At 39.5% G+C, this 19,777-nt stretch overlaps 1 protein-coding gene across 2 annotated transcripts in view; it reads left to right on the top strand.

The window, feature by feature from the left end:
- VEPH1 (ventricular zone expressed PH domain containing 1) overlaps positions 1–19,777 on the top strand; it is a 218,740-nt gene that overhangs the window by 19,473 nt on the left and 179,490 nt on the right. For both annotated transcript variants that reach the window (XM_039236070.1, XM_039236068.1), the window contains exon 3: positions 8,288–8,462. In XM_039236070.1, coding sequence (XP_039092001.1) covers positions 8,288–8,462 — 175 coding nt within the window. The remainder of the gene's footprint in view (positions 1–8,287; positions 8,463–19,777) is intronic.

The following is a 19,777-nucleotide window of genomic DNA, read 5'->3' as shown; positions in this document are numbered from 1 at the left end:
GTCACTTTGGAGTAGTCACATTTCAGGTGCTCTGTAGCTTCACAGGGGCCATGGCTCCCGTGTTAGCACGACTAACTTTCTGGATGGAGACCACATTTGAAGAGGGTCATGAGCAACAAGCAGCTATTTCGCCAGGTAAAGACGGTGGAGCAAGAGCACAGTTCAAGCAGACAAAACATTCCAACCTTGTACAAAAGTCCAGATCTGTGAAATGAGATCAAGATCAAAGAATTACAAGCAGGTCGCCCTCCAAAATGCCCCAAATTTAAACATAAAGGGATGTTTCATTCTGGGCAAGGCATTATGTCCCCTATTTAAATAAGGGTTGGAGGTGGGGAGCAAATAAAAACGCTAAACTTAATGCTGATCAGCGACTCCAAGGAAATGACTTTGTAAGACTGTTGAGAGCAGGGCCCTAAGCACCAGCACTGATATATTTTGGAAAGGGACAGAGAACGGAGCTAACGGATCAGCCTCTTGGTTGTGAGGGACAAGTGTCACAGAGATGGGTGACTCCAGCCTGTAGGGCGAGGGTGGGCACAGGCTGTTCATTGTGTGCCCTCCAAGGAGGCAGAAGGGATTAAAATGGGAGGCAGGGAGCCCTGAAGACAAACTTGCTTTCTGGCAAAGTTCAGTGATTTCAGTGGATGGAGTGCCAGAAAGCCAGTCCCAGGAATCAAGGGCAAGGCTGTGGTTGCAGCTTTGCCATTTTGCTTTGATCAAATTTTAAGGAGAAATTTTTGGCCTGTGGTAAATATCGAAAATACGATTTTTGTACTACACGTAATTTAGGTTCTTGAGGGAACCATGGAGCAATCCAGATGACTCATATTCTGCTCTGTTTTTTCAGTAAAATAAAACAGTAGATCAACTTTAAAGCCAACCACTTAGCATTCTGAGCTGGCACAAAACCCCAAAAAACAACAAAAGAACAAAGAAAGAGTGATTCTCTCTCCACCCATCCCCCTCCCCCGATAAGCAGTGTCAGAATCATACTATCAGGCAAGGAACTACCAGTTCTTCCCATCTTTGGCCATTTTACTTGTTTTTTGTTTTTTGTTTTTTTTTTTTCCTGGCCATTTCACTCTCATGTCAAGCTAAATATGTTTACACGCACAGAAACCTTCTGTCCTTCCCCCCACCCCAAATTCCTTTTTTAACCTACACTCCAAACCTACTTCAGGTGACTCTTTCCTCTTCCACTTTTAATTAGTAATTATATATTTAATTATTTCTCTTTTTGTTCCCTAAATGTATGAACTTACTACATTTACTTTAAAATAATTTTTTAAATTCCAGTATTCATCTTCTATACATTCCTCATTACAAAATCAGTCCATATGTGTGACATGCACTTGCGAGTTCTGGTTTCTTTTGCCTTTGGTGACGTGCTTTTACCAACCTACCCTATGTCTTTAAACAAGTCTTACAACCTGTCATTTATAAAACAAAGGATGAACCAACTAATTTTTCTGCTTATCTCCTGGTCTGAAATTCTGACTCCTGTAGGAGATGCTGAGGGGCAGAATAGGAAAGAGCTTTGGAGCTTGAGGGCCTTAGAGTCAAACACTCTAGGTCTTATATAAATGAGAGTTTGGAAAATTATTCTCTCTCTCTAAGCCTCTTTTCTGCCATCTGTAAAGTGGGCATAACAACACATGTTGCTCATGAGAACCATCTTTTATAAAAACAATCTCCATTTGTGGTCTAGCCACTGTCCAGAAGTACCCCTTTCAAACCACAGCTTCCTCTGAGCAGGTTGCTATGTGGAGTTGGCCAAAGCCTGTTTCTTAGCCTCCAGAAAAATACTGAAAGGGAAGCTAGCCCCTATGAGGCACATTGCATTCTAGGATAAATTCAATCCTGGAGACAGGAAGAAAATGAAGAAAATGAAAACATAGCTGATGTGCTAGAATGATGTTCTAACTTGAATTGACAGGCCAACCATTATGAAGATGAGAGCCAATGTCTGGTTTTACCAGTTACAGCAATATCTTCCCCAACCAAACTGCTTACGGGGCTGTTGCCAAGTAAGCTCAACCTTTTATCTCTTTCTTCATGTCTGGTCACACTATTGATGATTGTATAAAGAAGGAGGTAGTTGTGGAAGGTTGTCTGGGGGACTAGAGGGAGGAATAGAAAAAATCCTGAAATTCACTTCTGGACATCAGAAAGTATTCCTTTTTGGTTTTTGGTTTTTTTTGTTGTTGTTGTGTTTTTTGTTTTTTTTTTTTTGTAGATGGACGAACTGTCCATTCACCTTGATTCCACGCTTCAGTATTCTTATTTCCTCTTCAGTCAATGCTGTATGAAGATTCAAAGCCTGTCCCTGACTGGCATTGCAGGTGAAGTGACTTGGACATTTTTGAGAGCATTTCCTTTGCAATTCTCAGAGGCAGAATTGGTTGTCTTGATCTAGATGTTTATTTAGTAGGCAATGCCAGCTCTACCATTTACTTGCAGTGTGATTTAGGGCAATTTTATCTTTCTGTGCCTTACTTTTCCTTACTTTCTGTGCTGTAACTGCCTCATGAGTTTGTTGTGATGATTAGATAGTCATTAGACGATAGACATAAAATGTTTGCAACAGGAAATGCTGCTTGAGTATTAATTCTGGTTGGCATTAGCATTATCTGAAGAAAACTGTAAAATGGCACTCAACACTTTCTAACAGGCTATTCATTTAATTATTTATTTTAGTCATTGTTCATTCCTTGTCTCCCCATCCCCAAAGTAGAAGCTGTGTTTTATTGATATAGTCCCAGCATCTAGAATTGTGAATAGTAAGCACATAGTAAGTGCTCAAAATAGTATTTATTGAATGAATGAATGAATGAATGAATGAGTGAATGAATAAATGAAGTACTGAATAAGTCAGGAGATGTGACTGCCCTATGCTTTTCTCCAGAATGGGTCCCAGTACTTATTCATCAGTTAACGCCACACAAGACAGTGGCAAAAAAAAAGAAAAAAAAAAGGGAGGAGACTGGGACACAATCTCCCAGGTTACTGAGACCCAATCCTTTATTACCTGTCTGAAAATAGACTGGGAAAATTTAGGTGTATATTCCGTTTAGATTTTATACATACCTATGCTGCTAAGAAGCAAGCATTTTAGATATAAGTCCAAAATTAGTTTGTTTGATTATCTGATCGATGATGGAGGGTGAAAAACCATAAAACCATGACTTTAATAAATGACACTTAATATTTCTTGAGATTACTCTTTTATGGCTTTTAGTTGAATTCAAAGCCCAAGAGCCAAAGAGCTTTTTAGTTGCTATCATCTCAGGTAGATATCTCTTTTACTTAGCTTTATTCTTTTCATTTTAAAACTCTGGGACATGTTCCCAAAGTGCATGTTTTCAAAAGGAAAACCTCCACCAATAGCTCAAATTGGTGCTAATCTAGTTAAGAAATACAATTCTTGGCATGCATAGAACAAAGACCTTTTGTTTCGTTTCTACAGCTAAAATAACTGTCCCCCTGAGCAAGTCTTTATATCTACCCCATACTTCACTGAATTTGTTCCCTGAGTACTGAGCACTGAATTGCATGTAAGAAGATATGCATAGCAACATCTCACATCTGCACTGAAGGGCAAGGCCCATCATTAGCCCCAGCATTAACAGCTGCTGTTAAAGTGGTTTATTTGTACAGGTGATCATAGGGCTTTCTCTGTGTGTGTACCATTGGCATTTCTGTGATCTAAAAATGATACCAAAGGTAAAATAAATTCATGGGCCTGAGACCTACTCCATCAGCAACTCCTTTTGCTTCACTTGTAAGTGAAGCTCAGCCATTAGAAAGAGGTTGTATGGTACCTGTTAGGGCCCAAGAGACCTGTGTTTTTCTAGCCTCATCTTGGCCACCCAGGCTCTCACTCACATCCTGTTTCTGTCAGCAGTGCCCGTAACTTCTTGCCACACTAGCAATGGTCTAGACGCTATTTAGAGTTTGAGAACCTTTGGTAGCAATTCCTTGGTGTTTATACAAATGATTTGCTCTTTGCTTAATGTTTTACTTCTGTCATTTGAGAAATTTCCAGATGACATATGTGGGAGGAAAACAAAAAAGTTGAGCGTGTTAAAGTTTTTTTAATTTTTTTAAATGTTTATTTTTGAGAGAGAGAGAGAGAGGCAGCGTGAGCAGGGAAGGGGCAGAGAGAGAGGGAGACACAAAATCCAAAACAGGCTCCAGGATCTAAGCTGTCAGTGCAGAGCCCAATGTGGGGCTCAAACTCACGAACTGTGAGATCATGACCTGAGCTGAAGTTGGACGCTTAACTGACTGAGCCACCCAGGGCCCCCAAACTTTTGTTTTTTTAATAATGACATTATTTACTTGTAAAAAAAATTATACATTTCACTTATAACCACACTTCAAAGACTTTAATAGCTGCCCACTTCTTTTCTCTAGAACATCTAGAATTGTCATAAGAAGAATATGATCAAATTGGTTAAGACAGCCTGTTCTTTCATGGTTGTTGGCAAATATTAGCTCACCCCATGGTTTAAAAATATCAGTTGCTGCGAATACTGATTTTCATTGATCTTGTACCATCTGTGTTCACAACTAGGAGGGAACACGGATGGTACTTCCCAATGCGACCATCTGTGCTTTCATGGCAAGTTACAGGTAAATGTGCTTGGAGACGTATTCCTCTAATGGAAGATATGTGCTTTTCTAGCTGCAAGTTGTTCTTGGCTAAAGACTCAGAGTAGGTAAAGTAAACCTGGACACGAAGTTCTTTGTTGGAAAGTTCTGAGAACTGTGTGCTTGCATTTCACTCTCAAAACTGGGGCTCTGATCAACCATGACAGGGACAAAGATGTGTCATCTAAAAGCTAAACCAGCAAAAATCTATGCATAATGGAAAGATTGGCTGTCTGTAGCGGCAACCCCAAAAATTGTATAGGTGAGACAATGGTTTGGAAAATATCCAATGCTGTGATTGAGGTAAGTTGAATATAACCTCAAGGGAGCAGGGATAGAATAAGATTATAATGGAGAAAATGGACAAATCAATCAGCCTCCCTAACACCACCACTTCCTAAACATACTCTGAAGAGTATGTCAACAAAAAGAGGATTCCCAGTGGGGGGTCATTATTATGGCACAATTACCCAGCACTCACATGGGCGTGTGTGTGTGTGTTTGTGTGTGTGTGCGTGCGTGCACACGTGCGCGCTGGGGGGAGGGGTGGAGACCAAACCTGATGGACAGGAAAGTTTCAGTCAGTCACCAGACATGGGGATTTGGTTATAGGGTAGGACTGTTATTTTAGTGAGGTTTCATCATGGCCTGGATGACATCACCCTCAGGATCTCTCTTTGCTCTTATCTGATTTTGTGCCTATCAGTGAACATTCTGGTTACTAATCGGGTTCCTGATATGCTGATAATGTGAAAGAGTCTGACCTAGGAAAGACCCTCACTGTAGATGAGTAAACTGGCATGCTTGATTATGCACTGGGCTTTTAGAAATCCTTTGGTGTGAGTTAGCATCAGTGGATCCAAACAATTCTGTCTGGCCCGACTAGACACACATCCAGATTTCTAAAGCTGAAAGGCAGGGAGCAGCCAGCCTCCCAGGGAGACCTCAGAGCTCATCACATCAGTAATGGCCCAGTCCAATCAGGCCCAATTAAATTCACCAGGAGAGGAAATACTGTAGTAAAGTCAAAGCCTGGTATCAGAGAAGTCTGGCTGCAAGCCATGGTCCTAATAGTTAGATGTGTTAGGAACTCTAAGAAGGATAGGACAGAAACCTAGTGAGTGGAACTGCTATAGAAGCACATGATTCATTCTCAGCATTCAAGAGTCTCTCATGGTTTGCCTCCCTCCCTCTCCCCCACTATTTTTCTCCTTCTTCTCCCCCATGGTTCTTCATTAAGTTCCTCCTAATCCTCCTATACATGCAAACAGATGGGGTAGGGGGAGTGAAGGGGGTGGTGGGCATGGAGGAGGGCACTTGTGGGGATGAGCACTGGGTGTTATATGGAAACCAACTTGGCAATAAACTATTTTTAAATGTTTTTTTAATTTTTTTTTTTTATTTCTGAGAGAGAGAGACAGAGACAGCATGAGCAGGAGAGGGAGACACAGAATCTGAAACAGGCTCCAGGCTCTGAGCTGGCTATCAGAACAGAGCCCGACGTGGGGCTCGAACCCACGAACTGTGAGATCATGACCTGAGCCGAAGTTGGACATTCAACCGACTGAGCCACCCTGGCGCCCCGACAATAAACTATTTTTAAAAAAATAAATAAATAATCATGGCTTCTCACTGTAAAAAAAATAAAAAAAAGAAGCACATGATTTGTCACAAAAGGATAAGGTCAGAGCTTTCAACATGGCTGACTTAACTGTGGGATATCAGTTTAGGGTTTTGAACGCTTTCTCTGCTCAATAGTCAGATTGACTCTTGAATCTAGAAAACAGGTAGAGCTACAGGAATCAATTAAGAATTTAAAGGTCTATTTTTATTTCTAGGGACTGGGAGGGGAAAACGCTTAAGTACAAAAGAGTTAATTGTCTTACTTAGAAATATTTGGGGCTAGTATTGGCCTCAGGCACGGCCTAATGCATGGGGCTCAGATGATGTCACCAGGACCTATTTTTTTCTCAACTTGTCCCTCTGATATATCCATGCTGCCTTGAATCTCATACATTTTCTCCTACTGAGGTCAAACCTGGCAGCAGCTACTCTCGGTCTTCCATTCTCAACACTTTTGATTCAGTAGAAGAGAAAATCTCTTTCACAGAGCACTTTTATGACTCCTTGATTGGGTAATTTACCTATTCTTAAACCTATTATTTGGACCGAGGAAATGTGATTCTCTGATTGGTCAATGTCTGAGTCATTTTGACCAGACAGAAGCCAAGAGGGCAAATGCCCTCATTAGAAAGAAGTAGCATGTGACCTTGGCCATGGAAATAGGACTCTGTTGAGGAGTGTGTAACAACTGCCCAGTCAACTAGTCCTAAAAATGGATGTCACTGGAGGTTTCGACCCATACTCAGCTGTCACTAACACCAACACGAGCAAGTTAGGTGGGAGCAAAAGGGCCACCCACCTCCATGCCTTCCTTCCTATCACGTTATGTTCCTGATGACTACTATCACAATAGGTTTATATATTCTTCATTAGTTATTCAGTTTCTCAGATGGTGGTTGAACACGTACCATCAACCCAGAATTGTGGGAAGTTCCAGAGGGAGTAATCCACAGGTGGAAAGATATAAGCACTTTGCACATGAACAGTTAGAAAAAAACAACCACCTTTTATTTCTAATTTAATAATATGAAGTCAAACATAGTGTGCAGTGTGGAACATTTGCCTTCTAATTAGGCTAAAGATGGGGTTGATGGTCAGAATAGCTAATGGTAGTGAAGACAAACCATTCATTTTTAAGAAAATAATTTGTATGTTTTAACTATTATTCCCTCATGGGCAATTAAATGCTGATAGCACTATTTTATGTAGAAGGATATTGATGGCCAATCACAAAGTATATTAAAAAGAGAATTATTTTAGGACCCAGAATTTCTTTAGTTTTTAGTCTTATATTCTTTCACTTTTTTCTTCTGAATCTCTCTGGCTGAAACTTTAGTTTTTAAGATAAAGTCAAAAAGCGACTTGTTCAATGTTCCTTGGGTTGTTTTGTGAAGTATAAATCTGGTGGCTTATTTTTGTCATCAGTAACTCTTGATCACCCTGAAGATCAATTTCAAACTCCTTGGTATGGAATGCCACACCTTTCAGAATCATGCCCCTTTTACCTCTTCTGTCCCTGTGCTCACTTCCCTACCCCAAGTTTCCCACATGTACCGCACTCCCACCATGTTGAGCTGTTCACAGTTTCCAATGGCAAACGCTCTCCCTCACCTCTGTGCCTCCACACGTGCTTTTCCTCTGTTCACTCCTTTCCGTGCTGTCACCCAGCCATCTCCTGTTCACCTAGGTCCAGCTATGACATCACTCCCTCCAGAAAGTCTTTCTTGGTACCATCCAAGACTGGGTTAGGTGTTTTCCCTTTGTTCCTTCAGCATCCTGCACTTTGTCAGTGCTCCCATCAGCCTATCGTGTTAGCTGCCTGTTTGCCTCTAAGTCTCCCTAACAAGGACAAGAATTTCCAGAGGCCCAAATACAATGAAAACAGGGTGGGGTTTGTGTTTTCACAGCTGCACTCTGGAGATTAGCCCAATAAATATTTTTTGGATGAATGAATAAATGGATGAATAATGAGCCACTTATTATTTGTTGCTTTCTTATATTTCCTCAGAATTACAACCGGCCCCCTGTGATGGCGTTAGCCATCCCCATAGCAGTGAAATTCCTCCACAGAGGCAACAAGGAGCTGTGCAGGAATATGTCCAACTACCTGTCCCTGGCTGCAATCACCAAGGCAGATCTCCTGGCTGATCACACAGACGTTATAGTAAAGAGCATACTCCAAGGTATGGTGCAAAGGCTGAGTGTGGGAATGCTTTCTTAGGAGTGATTTTAAACTATTTTCATGAAGCAGTAATGGTGTGTGGAAAGGGAGACATTGAGCATTGAGAGGTACGTTAGATTCTCTGCTTTGCCACGAGCTCGTTGGTGAACAGGGGTGAGGTTTCTTGCGCTGGTTGAGTCTATGTCTCTTCACTGGGCAGATGAATTATTTGGACTCGTAGGGTAGTTGTAAGCTCTCTCTCTTCTGACTTTACATTTCTCAGTTTGGAGAATGGTGTTTTCCATGCTTCTGGTCACCATGTCCAGCTGCCAGTTGTAGAGAACCTACCTGTCTGCACTGAGTGGAGTATGTTCTACTGTTCTCAGGGGCAGATGGAAAACCTTTTCTGCCTTTGGTTTCCCAAAGCAAGGAATGTTAGATAAAATACACCAGAGAACATGTGAAGACTTCTTCAGTGTGAACATGATTTGGGACTAATGTGTAATTGTGTTAAATACTGCCATAAAAAATCAAATCAGGACATCTCTGTTCATTGTTTCACATTTGAATGAAAGAGATCAAGTTAGTCCAGTCAAAGTATTCTCTTTTGTTATGTTTCTTCCTTCGGTTTCAGATCTATCAGAAACCATGGTTTTTTGGCTTCTTTGATTTGGGATCAGAGAACAATATATGGTGTTACTTGATATGCACCCAACGTCCCCAATTCTCATTAATAAAAATCAAGTTCTATGAGTATCTTGGCCCACATTTTCCTGCCGCATACCCCAAGTGCTCAGGGTGAACACCAACCCTCTTTAGAATGCTCCCAGACCGGGGCGCCTGGGTGGCTTAGTCGGTTAAGCATCCGACTTTCGCTTAGGTCATGATCTCGCGGTTCGTGGGTTCGAGCCCTGCGTCGGGCTCTGTGCTGACTGCCAGCTCAGAGCCTGGAGCCTGTTTCAGTCTGTGACTCCCTCTCTCTCTGACCCTCCCCTGCTCACGCTGTCTCTCTCTCTCTCTCTCCTAGAAATAAATAAAACATAAAAAAAAAAAAAAATTTAGAATGCTCCCAGACCTTAGAGTCTCCATGTTCCACAATTGCTCCCTTTCTGAGGTGTCCAGACCAGTCCAGAAGCCCACGCTGTTCTTCTCTCTATGCCTCCTGGCACAGCATGCTATGGTGGTGTCCACTTCCACCACCCCAAGCCCAGCACACTCTGTGGCTGCTGCCATGGAGGTCTGAGGAACGGATTTCACTGCACACTGCCTGGTCAAGGATGGCAGCTTTGGTCCCTTTGTGCTGCCACCCCTGCAGCTTCAGGAGCCACCAGTCCTTAGTTCACTAAGTTCATGCAGCAGCCTACGGCAGGATGAGGAAGAACACCTGTCTTTCTCCTGGGTGTGGATAGAGGCCCCAAGAGCAGGGTTGCTTAGCTCCCAGGACCAAACTGTTCCCAAGTTTGCAGTAAAATGCATCCTTCTGTTCTGTCTAAAAACGTTCTCTCTCTTTCCTGGGCTTAACTATCCAGCCAAGAGTCAAGCTAGCAAGAAATTAATCAAAACGTTTTCAAAATGACTCTGGCCCACCAAGGACTAAGGCTTTTTTCACTGTACCAGACATTCCTAAGATGAGTTCACAGCCCCAATCCTCGACATCTGACCAGCCACCCCAATGGTCTGAAAGATGCCCAGATATGTCTGAAGCCCTGTCGTGACAGTGGAGATTCATCACTCTACTTGTGTTCCCCTCTAAAGATTTGTCATTGACATTACTAGTCAATATCATTCACTTCTCATTTTCTTTGGCTACAGGATTGAATTGCTAAATTAACTTTTAATCATGATACTAAATTTTCTAAAAGTCCAGAAAAGCAGTTATGCCTTCTTTACCACCTTGACTACATGTTTGGAAGAGATTTCACATGATATTAAAAACACTTATACACCCCATACATTTTAAAACCATGGTAGTTAGACTTGCAAGTAACAGATTTATTGAAAAAAACAGAACAAAACAAAAATGAATTTTCTTTGCAGCTGCCAAGAGCTTAGCTCATGTATTTGTGTTTTTTTCTTTTTTGTTGAAATGTACTTCTAATGACAAAGAAATCTTTTGAAACACAAATACACTTTCTGAATTCATCACAAGCATTTGAAATAAACAAATGATTTGGTTTATTTGATATGACACTATCAAAATTACCATAAAAGACATGATAATTTGACCTATAAGAAGTTGGGTCTACCTATTTCAGGGTTCAGATTTTTAAGACTAATGTGTCTGTAAAACTCCACAACCATTCACATGAGCCCATCACACTTAAGGCTGCAGGGTAGAGAGGATCTTTCTGTCTCTGAGTAAGTTTCTGCTTTACATATTTTTGTCATAAATTCCCTGCAATCATTGGGATTTCTTTTTTCTTTACCTATAGCTTTCTTCCCTTTAGATCTTCTTCCTTGATTTGTATTATCCTAAGCTGCACTCTCCCATTTTTCTACTACTTCAGAAAATGCTAAAAGTATTAGTTACTTGATTTGATCTATTTTTTTACAAGACTAGAATTATACAATTGTAGAATCTTATGTTGGGACATTAAACACGATTTAGCTCAATTATCAAGGCAGTGCTTAAACCCTACCAAATGGTCATCCACTCAATAATAACACTAATGATTATAATGACAGTTATAACTACAATGGCTAAAATATATTTCATGCTTTCTATATGCCAAATGATGTATTAAGCACTTTATATGGATTATATCATTTAATCCTCACAAGAATTCCGTAACAAAAATCCTATGACTATCCCATCTTACCATTTAGTAGTATTTTAAGTGATAAAAACACCAGGGGTATAAAGAGCTTGATGATGATGATGAAGAGGAAGAAAAGACAAAGAAGGAGGAGAAGGAGAGGAGGAGGAAGAATGTATCCAAACACATGACTGAAAAGTACATAAGTATATCAGACTTCCCATATGACTTGATTCAGGGCTCAGTGGTGGTACCAAAAGTCAATACTCAACTCTGCTTCCTTTGAACTGGTTTCACTTTCTTTTCTTTCTCTCCTTTTTGTTGTTGTTGTTGTTGTTGTTGTTGTTGTTGTTCATAGAGTTGGGGGGGGGGTGAGGGAGAGGGAGATAGAGAATCTAAGCAGGCTCCACACCCAATGCTGGGTTCAATCTCAGGACAGTAAGATCATGACCTAAGCTGGAATCGAGAGTCAGATACTTAACTGACTGAGCTACCCAGGTGCCCCTGGATTGGTTTCACTTTCACCCTCTATGTTATGGGCCTCTGCAGCTTCCAGTTTACATCATCATGAATACCAGTTAAGCAAAAGAAACTCTATATTCAGTCTCATTGTCTATGCTTGACCTAACATGGGCCACATGCCTATTTCTGAACCAATCCAGGCTTGTTGCCAGGAACACAGTCTTTCAATTGGCTAGGTTTGGGTAATGAACCTCCTCAAAGCAGTAAGTGGGGGTCAACTACAGGAGAACTACATGGATGGGGTACAGATTACCACCCCCCCAAATCCAGGACTGTTGCCAGCAATGGTTAAAATGAATACTGGGTACCAACAAACAGCCCTATGTATTTACTTTTATACTTCCTTTTTTAGAGATTTAGTCCATCGCTTTGGCATATCCATTATTGGATGATTCTTTCATCTCAGTGTATCTGCAGTTCCTCCCAGGTTCTTGGCAGCTGTAAATTTTATAAATGGAACCATTCTACCTTCATTTTAAAACATTAATGAAAAAGTAGACCAGATGGGGCCAGGCAAGACTGATGGTATACCAGTGGTGACTGCTCCTTATATTTAGTTAATATTACTCCACTAATAATCGTTTTCAGTTGTTTTGTACGTATGTTTGTCCTTAATTCCAAACCAAATGCCTCCTTTATGCTTATAAGTCAATCATGAGCGACTGTCAAAGAGCTTGTGTATTTATCCCTGAAGGCAAATATTGCAATAGTTCCAAGCCAATTTTTGACTGCTTTTCATTATTAATAATTATATATAAGTAATAATATCGACTTTTACATTAAATATAAATAGAAATTCATTTTAGTTAAATTGGTTAGACTCCGTGTGTCTGTTTTATAGTCTCTGAATTCTCCTAGTGAGAAGGAAATTGTAAAAAGTTCTTCCATTTGGAGAAAAGATTAAAGGCATGAGCAGTATTGGGGTGTCTGGGTGGCTCAGTCAGTTAGGCATTGGACTCTAGATTTCAGCTCAGGTCATGATCTCACAGTTAGTGAGTTTGAGCCCCACGTCAGGCTCTGTGCTGACAGTGCAGAGCCTGCTTGGGATTCTCTCTTTCTCTCTGTCTCTCCCCTCCCCTGCTCATGTGCACTCACTCACTCTCTCAAATAAATAAACTTAAGAAAAGAAAAGATATGAGCAGTATTGCCTTGGTTCATACTTGAGAGGTAAGGCACTAGAAAACCTGAATATCTCTATAAAAAATAAGACAATTAAATAAATATTTTAAACTAATCCCCAACAAAATAAAAATAAAACAAAAACCCTCTTCCATTTAGTTTTACAGTTGTACAATTAGAAAAAAATATGTAAGTAATAATTATAGTTTTTTTTAAAAAGTTTTATTTATTTTTGAGAGAGAGAGAGAGAGCATGAGCAGGGAAGGGTGAGAGAGAGAGGGAGACACAGAATCTGAAAACAGTCTCCTGGCTCAGAGCTAGCTGTCCACACACAGCCTTACAAGGGGCTCGAACCCATGAACGTGAGATCATGACCTAAGCCAAAGTTGGAGGCTTAACCGACTGAGCCACCCGGAAGCCCCAATAATTACAGTTTTAACTAAACTTTTTCAGACAATTAAAAACATTCTCCAACTAATTCTATGAGGTTAGTATATATGTGATATCAAAACCAGAAAGGACAACGTAAGAAAGGAAAATACAGACCCATCTTAATTATGAACAAATCACAAATAAAAAATGACTCCAGCAATGCTTAAGGAAAATAACATTAACATTTGCTAAGTGCTTACTGTGTACCATTTTCTGGTCTGTTAACTCATATAATTGTCCCAATATCTTGTGAGGGAAGAACTATTGCTATCCTAGAATTCATAATGATTCAGTTGAGTTTGTCCTAAGAATGCAAGAATGTCTTAGTATTCAAAATGTAATTCCCCAGGGTAAAAGACTGAAGGCTCAAAAAGTCATGTGATCAGTAAGACCATCTTATAAAATTTAGTACCCATACTTGAAAAATAGTTTTTTGCAAAGTAGGAATTTTGGAGAACTTAAATTGATTAAGGGGCTATTGTATATGTATACATATGTATCTATTTAAAATTATATGTAATTAAGAGAATATTATATATACATATTATATCCTTTTCTTCTGTAAATTTCAAAGTCTGTTCATGACAAAAAAAAAAAATCTCTCCACAAACTGACAACAGAAAGGAACACCCTTGGTTTAATAAAGAATATCTACAACAACTAAAATCATACTTAATAGGAAAATATTAAATACCTCCCTTGAATTAAAAAATAAGACAAGGATGTCATTTAGGTAATAAGTTTGTTTTCTGCTTAAATAATATCAGAAGTGGGGTGCCTGGGTGGTTCGGTCAGTTAAGTATCCGACTCTTGATTTCAGCTCAGGTCATGATCTCAGTCGTGGGATCGAGTCCCACACTGGGCTCTGTGCTGAGCAAGGAGCCTGCTTGTGATCCTCCCTCTCTCTCTGCCCCTCTCCTCTGCTGGCACACACTCTCTCTCAAAATAAATAAATATTTTAAAATATCATAAGTAATATTTAATATTCTGTGACATCATAACTTTTTGAGTGGGACAGTCATTTTTCAATGACTCCTGAATAATTCTCCAAACTTGTTCTTTGCCATGTAGATGCTTTATAAAATCAAGTACTGGCATATAAAAGCATAACCAGTGCTTAGTACAGCATAATTTAGCACATCTTTTACCCAGGAAGCTGACAATACCGTGGGAGGGTATCTCCCACTGTAAGGGATTATTTAAAGGCTTGTAGGGAAATCCTTTCCAAATTTTGATTTGGAACTCTGTGATGCAATGCACATCACTACTATCAAAACTAAAAGTAGCGATGTCTCTTCCTCTGCATTTCTGAATCAATGGTTATAATAAGGAAATATGCCTCTCCATCAGTATGCCTTTTACATGGCCTTCTGGCACAAATCACAAGATGACCTCAAATGATTTGAAACTTAAGTAGAAAGTCTTCGGAAAGAAAATGTTATATTGTCTCAGCAAGAGTCCAAATTCCTTTCTGACTTACTGGCAATAGTCTAGAAAAGACTGTCTAGTTAATTATGATAAATTCACCTCATTTCTTTCTCTATGTGAGACAAAATTCAAACCACTGATTGGTGAGCTGTCTCAGAAAATAGAGGTAGAAAATTAACCTTTCATTTATTATGGCAGTAATAATATGTACCACATAGAGTGAAGAGAGGCTTAAATAGATAGAGCAGCTATACTTTGCACAATGCTGGGCACGTAGTTCATCAATGGTTACAGTGATTCTTATTGTCATTATCATAATCAACATCAATGTCATTGTCATCCCTAATTGAGCATCTGCCATGTACCAGGCCCATATTAAAATATTAAAGGCAGGGCCAGATTCATTTGTGGAGTTTTATAATCCCTGGGGTGATACTTAGCCGTTAAAAATTCATGATACAATTATTCTTAAAGAACAAAGTGTTAAGTTCACTGTATCACAGGTTGTTGAGAAAGAATTTATTAATCCAATTTCTAGGAAACAGGCTATGGAGCAGTTTGTTAAGAATATTCAAACTGAATATAAATACACATAGGGAAATATTAAAAATGATGTTCAAAAAAAAAATAATCCAAATGCAGATCAAGAAACAGAGACACATCTTGAAATGGAAAAGGCCCTCTTCTGAATTGCTAATGAAGTCTGGGATCAGTTGCACTCCAGAGTTTGCACCTGCTTGACTCCACCAGCAGGTGTTGCTGTGAAGTCAAATAAGGCCTTCCCAGAGAGGAGCATCCCTGGGCTGGCCTCGGAGTAGGACTTCTCCACAATATATATGGGAATCTTCATGTTAGCTTATTCATATGTATTTTCACGTGTTTGCTTCTTTTTGATTTAATCCACTGGGAACAACTTGGAAAAACTTTAAGACAACTTTTATTTCAAATATTAGTTTAGGGGTTTTACATCATTTTCTTAATAACTCTTCAGTAAGGTAGGCAAGTCCTTTATCTCTACTGTCTTGGCTAATGTGAAACTCATCATTAGTTGGCAGGCCTGACTTCTTCTAGTTGGTAAGTAATGTTCTAGGATTAGAATGCTGGATTTCTGAGCCTGAGACCAGCACACTTTCTTCCACAGTCCAGATTTATGAAACTGAATGCAAGTATCAGTAATCTGTTTTCTAGTTCACTGAATCCATGAATATAGATGTGAATGTGTATAATTACTTTGACCAAGATTTTTAACTTTATGAGTGCTATTCATTAAGGGCCTAAAAGAGAGTTCTGGAAATATTTGGCCTTAGTAAACTTTCAAAGAAGAGCTTTCTAATATACCATGTAATAAAAAAGTAAAAATCAATTAAAACTTCTACTTTGTTTGCAAATGTAATTGTTAAAATGGGGTTAATTAACTAATGGTAAATACCAAACTCTAAAATTCTGCAATATATACTTAATAGTAAAATGTTCTGAATATATTTTAAAGGAATTAACCTTTCACAAAAAGCCAATTTATATTGTAATAGACAAGGAAAATATACCAACTCTGTTTTGTTCACATATTCATATACACCTCTGCAAAAATATTGCTGTACTGACACACATACTTAAGTACTAAAGTGACAAAGTGACGGACTGTCACAATCTGCCTAGAACTGAAGGGTTTGCTGGGACACGGGACTCTCACTGATAAAGTTGGGACAATTCTAGGCAAACCAGGACAATTGGTCACTCTAGTACACACGTACACACATAATATTTTATGTTTTTTTATATATAATGTATATTTTTTCCTCCTAAAAACTTTAGTCATCTTGCCCAATTATTTTACAACACCATGATATAGTGATGCCCATAATAACCATTCTGGCTAATGAAACTCTTTGCCAATGTGCCAAATTAAGCCAGCATACTGATATTTCTTTTTAGAAATTTTATGTCAGTTTTACACATTTCTTACTTCTTCCTTTTGCTGATACTATGTATTCTGAAACTCATTAAATACTATTAGTTTAAAAAAAGCCAAATAGCCAACTTCCTGAGAATTTATAAAACGTATAAAATGTATTTTCTAGGTATTGTCTATGAGTATTTTGAGGAAATAAAGTGTGTGTGGTCTTTTCAGTTAAAAAAAAAATGTTCTACTGGATCAGATTAGGTGGTCAAACAATAGTGGATTTAAAATGCCAGAAGTGTAATTTTCTCTCATGTTAAAGAAGTGCAAGGACAGGCAGTCCAAGACTGGCAAGGCAGCTTCACAACAGCAGGCCCAAGCTGCTTCTATATTGTTACTCTGAATTTCAAAGTCGAAGGTGGTTGCTGAAACTCCTGCCATCATTACCATATTCCAGTCAGGAGGAAAGAGGAAGTGAAAGAGAATCACATTCAATATTTCAGCATCAGCCAGCACTTAGTTACCTGGCCACACCTACCTGCAATTGATACTGGAAAATATAGACTTCACTGTGAGTAGGTATACTTACTATGTAAACCAAAATTCTGTTACGTAGAGGAAAAAATAAGTATTAGGGAAAAGTCAGAAGTCCCTTGAAACACTTTATCTGAGGGAACTTGGGTGGGTCTGTCAGTTAAGCTGCAGACTTCAGCTCAGGTCATGATCTCACAGTTGTGGGTTCAAGCGCCACATCAGGCTCTGTGCTGACAGCTCAGAGCCCAGAGCCTGCTTTAGATTCTGTGTCTCCCCTCTCTCTGTTTTCCTCCCCCACTCCTGCTCTGTTACTCTCTCTCAACATTAAATAAACAATAAAAATATTTTTTAAAACCCACTTATCTGGATTTACTGCCATAGAAGAAGAAATTTCTACTTTTGTAACCCAAGAATTATTTGTTTTTCTTCTTTACTTCTTTACCCTCAACTTGTAATTCCCATTAAAATTTTTTAAAAATGCCCTTCTGAGCTTCTGCACAGCAAAGGAAACAACCCAGAAAATTAATAGGCAACCAACGGAATGGGAAAAGATAGTTGCAAATGACATAATCAGATTCTGGTTAATATCCAGAATCTATAAGGAACTCACCAAACTCCACGCCCGAAAAACAAACAACCCAGTGAAGAAATGGGCAGAAGACATGAACAGACACTTCTCCAAAGAGGACATCCAGATGGCCAACAGACACATGAAACGATGCTCAGCATCCCTCCTCATCAGGGAAATACAAATCAAAACCACACTGAGATACCACCTCACGCCAGTCAGAGTGGCTACAATGAGCAAATCAGAGAACTCTAGATGCTGGCGAGGATGTGGAGAAACGGGCACCCTCCTGCACTGTTGGTGGGAATGTAAACTGGTACAGCCCCTCTGGAAAACAGTGTGGAGGTTCCTCAGGAAACTAACAATAGAACTCCCTTATGACCCAGCAATAGCACTGCTAGGAATTTACCCAAGGGATACAGAAATGCTGAGGCATAGGAGCACATGTACCCCAATGTTCATAGCAGCACTCTCCACAATAGCTAAAACATGGAAAGAGCCTAAGTGTCCATCAACAGACGAATGGATCAAGAAGATGTGGTTTATCTATACCATGGAATACTACATGGCAATGAGAAACAATGAAATCTGGCCATGTGTAGCAACATGGATGGACCTTGAGGGTGTTATGCTGAGCGAAATAAGTCAGGCAGAGAAGGACAAATATCATATGTTTGCACGTATAGGAGGATTAGGAGGAACTTGACGGAGGAACAAGGGGGAGAAGAAGGGCGGAAATGGTGGGGGAAAGGGAGAGAGGCAAACCATGAGAGACTCTTGAATGCTGACAAAAACTGAGGACTGATGGATGTGGGGGGGAGAGGGGGATGGGCATGAAGGAGGGCACTTTGGGGATGAGCACTGAGTGTTATGTAGAAACTAATTTGACAATAAACTATTTGTAAAAAAAAAAAACAAACAAACAAACAAAAAAAACTAAAAAAAATAAAAAATAAAAAATAAATAAAAATAAAAATGCCCTTCTGTTTAACTCTGTCAGCATGTGAGTTTGCATGTATTTTGGCCTGCATTATCTTGGGCAGATCTCATTCCTGCATCTGAGATGTAGAAATTGAAAGCATGCCTAACTCTCTGCTTATGATTAGATCTAGTGTTTCTTCTTCCAGTTACATATTCAAGTCATACAGATAATGGCTAAATAAGGACTTACATATGGCAAGTGTGCGTACAACCTTGAATCATGTAACCTCCAAGATTCTAAGACTGGCTTTTGACCTCATAACTGTGAACACTCTTCTTGGAGATTCATCAGCCTGCTTTCGTGGGGTCCACAAGTGGAATGAAACTACATGGATACCATGAGCATCCTCAAAGATACCTAGATTTATGACATTTTGTCGCTAAAGGCAATGAGAGACCAATTCCCTTCTTTTACTGGGAAAACCTGAAGAGATAAGTGACTTACCTAAAAACATTCAACTAGTTAGTTGTAAAATGTGGTTTGATAACTACTCCTGGCCCTGTTCTCCAAACCTCACAAACCAGAGATGACCTGTGGTTGTTCAGGCCCTGTCCATAGGAGGACATATCATCATTGTGGCTCTACCACGTTCGGTACTGACATTCAGAGACAGCTTTGTGATGGTCTTCTATTAGCCCTGCATCACCTCTACAGGAGAACATAAGTGTGGTAGAGAGTTACCTCCCATTCTGCAGGGTGAAGAAGTTTAATTGTCCTCTCGCTCATGCATGGGTATGAGAATGGGGCATGCTTTAAAGGCAGGAGTCATTGATTCCTTTCCAGATTCTTAGATCTCCCCAGCAACAGTCCTCATCATATATATTTGGGGAACTCTGATAATTTGTTTGTTTGTTTCTGTGTTACACAGGACAGAAAGTTGTATATGGTCATAGATTTGTCAAATTGGAAGGGACTTAGAGATCATTATTTCCTCAATTCCTTGATTTCTCAGTTGAGAAAACTAAAACCCAGAAAGATCAATTGACTTAGCCAAGATCAGAGTTTTTGCTTATGATTTACAGGAAGCCAAAGCTTAAAACAGCTGTATAGATTATTTCTAGTTAACTATTACCATTCACAGAATAGATTAGTATCTGAA

This window comes from Hyaena hyaena, unplaced genomic scaffold (genome assembly GCF_003009895.1).
Source record: "Hyaena hyaena isolate Hyena2069 unplaced genomic scaffold, ASM300989v1 scaffold_105, whole genome shotgun sequence".
Classification (NCBI taxonomy): domain Eukaryota; kingdom Metazoa; phylum Chordata; class Mammalia; order Carnivora; family Hyaenidae; genus Hyaena; species Hyaena hyaena.
Note: the sequence above shows the minus strand (reverse complement) of the source record. Positions and strands in the feature narration are given on the sequence as shown.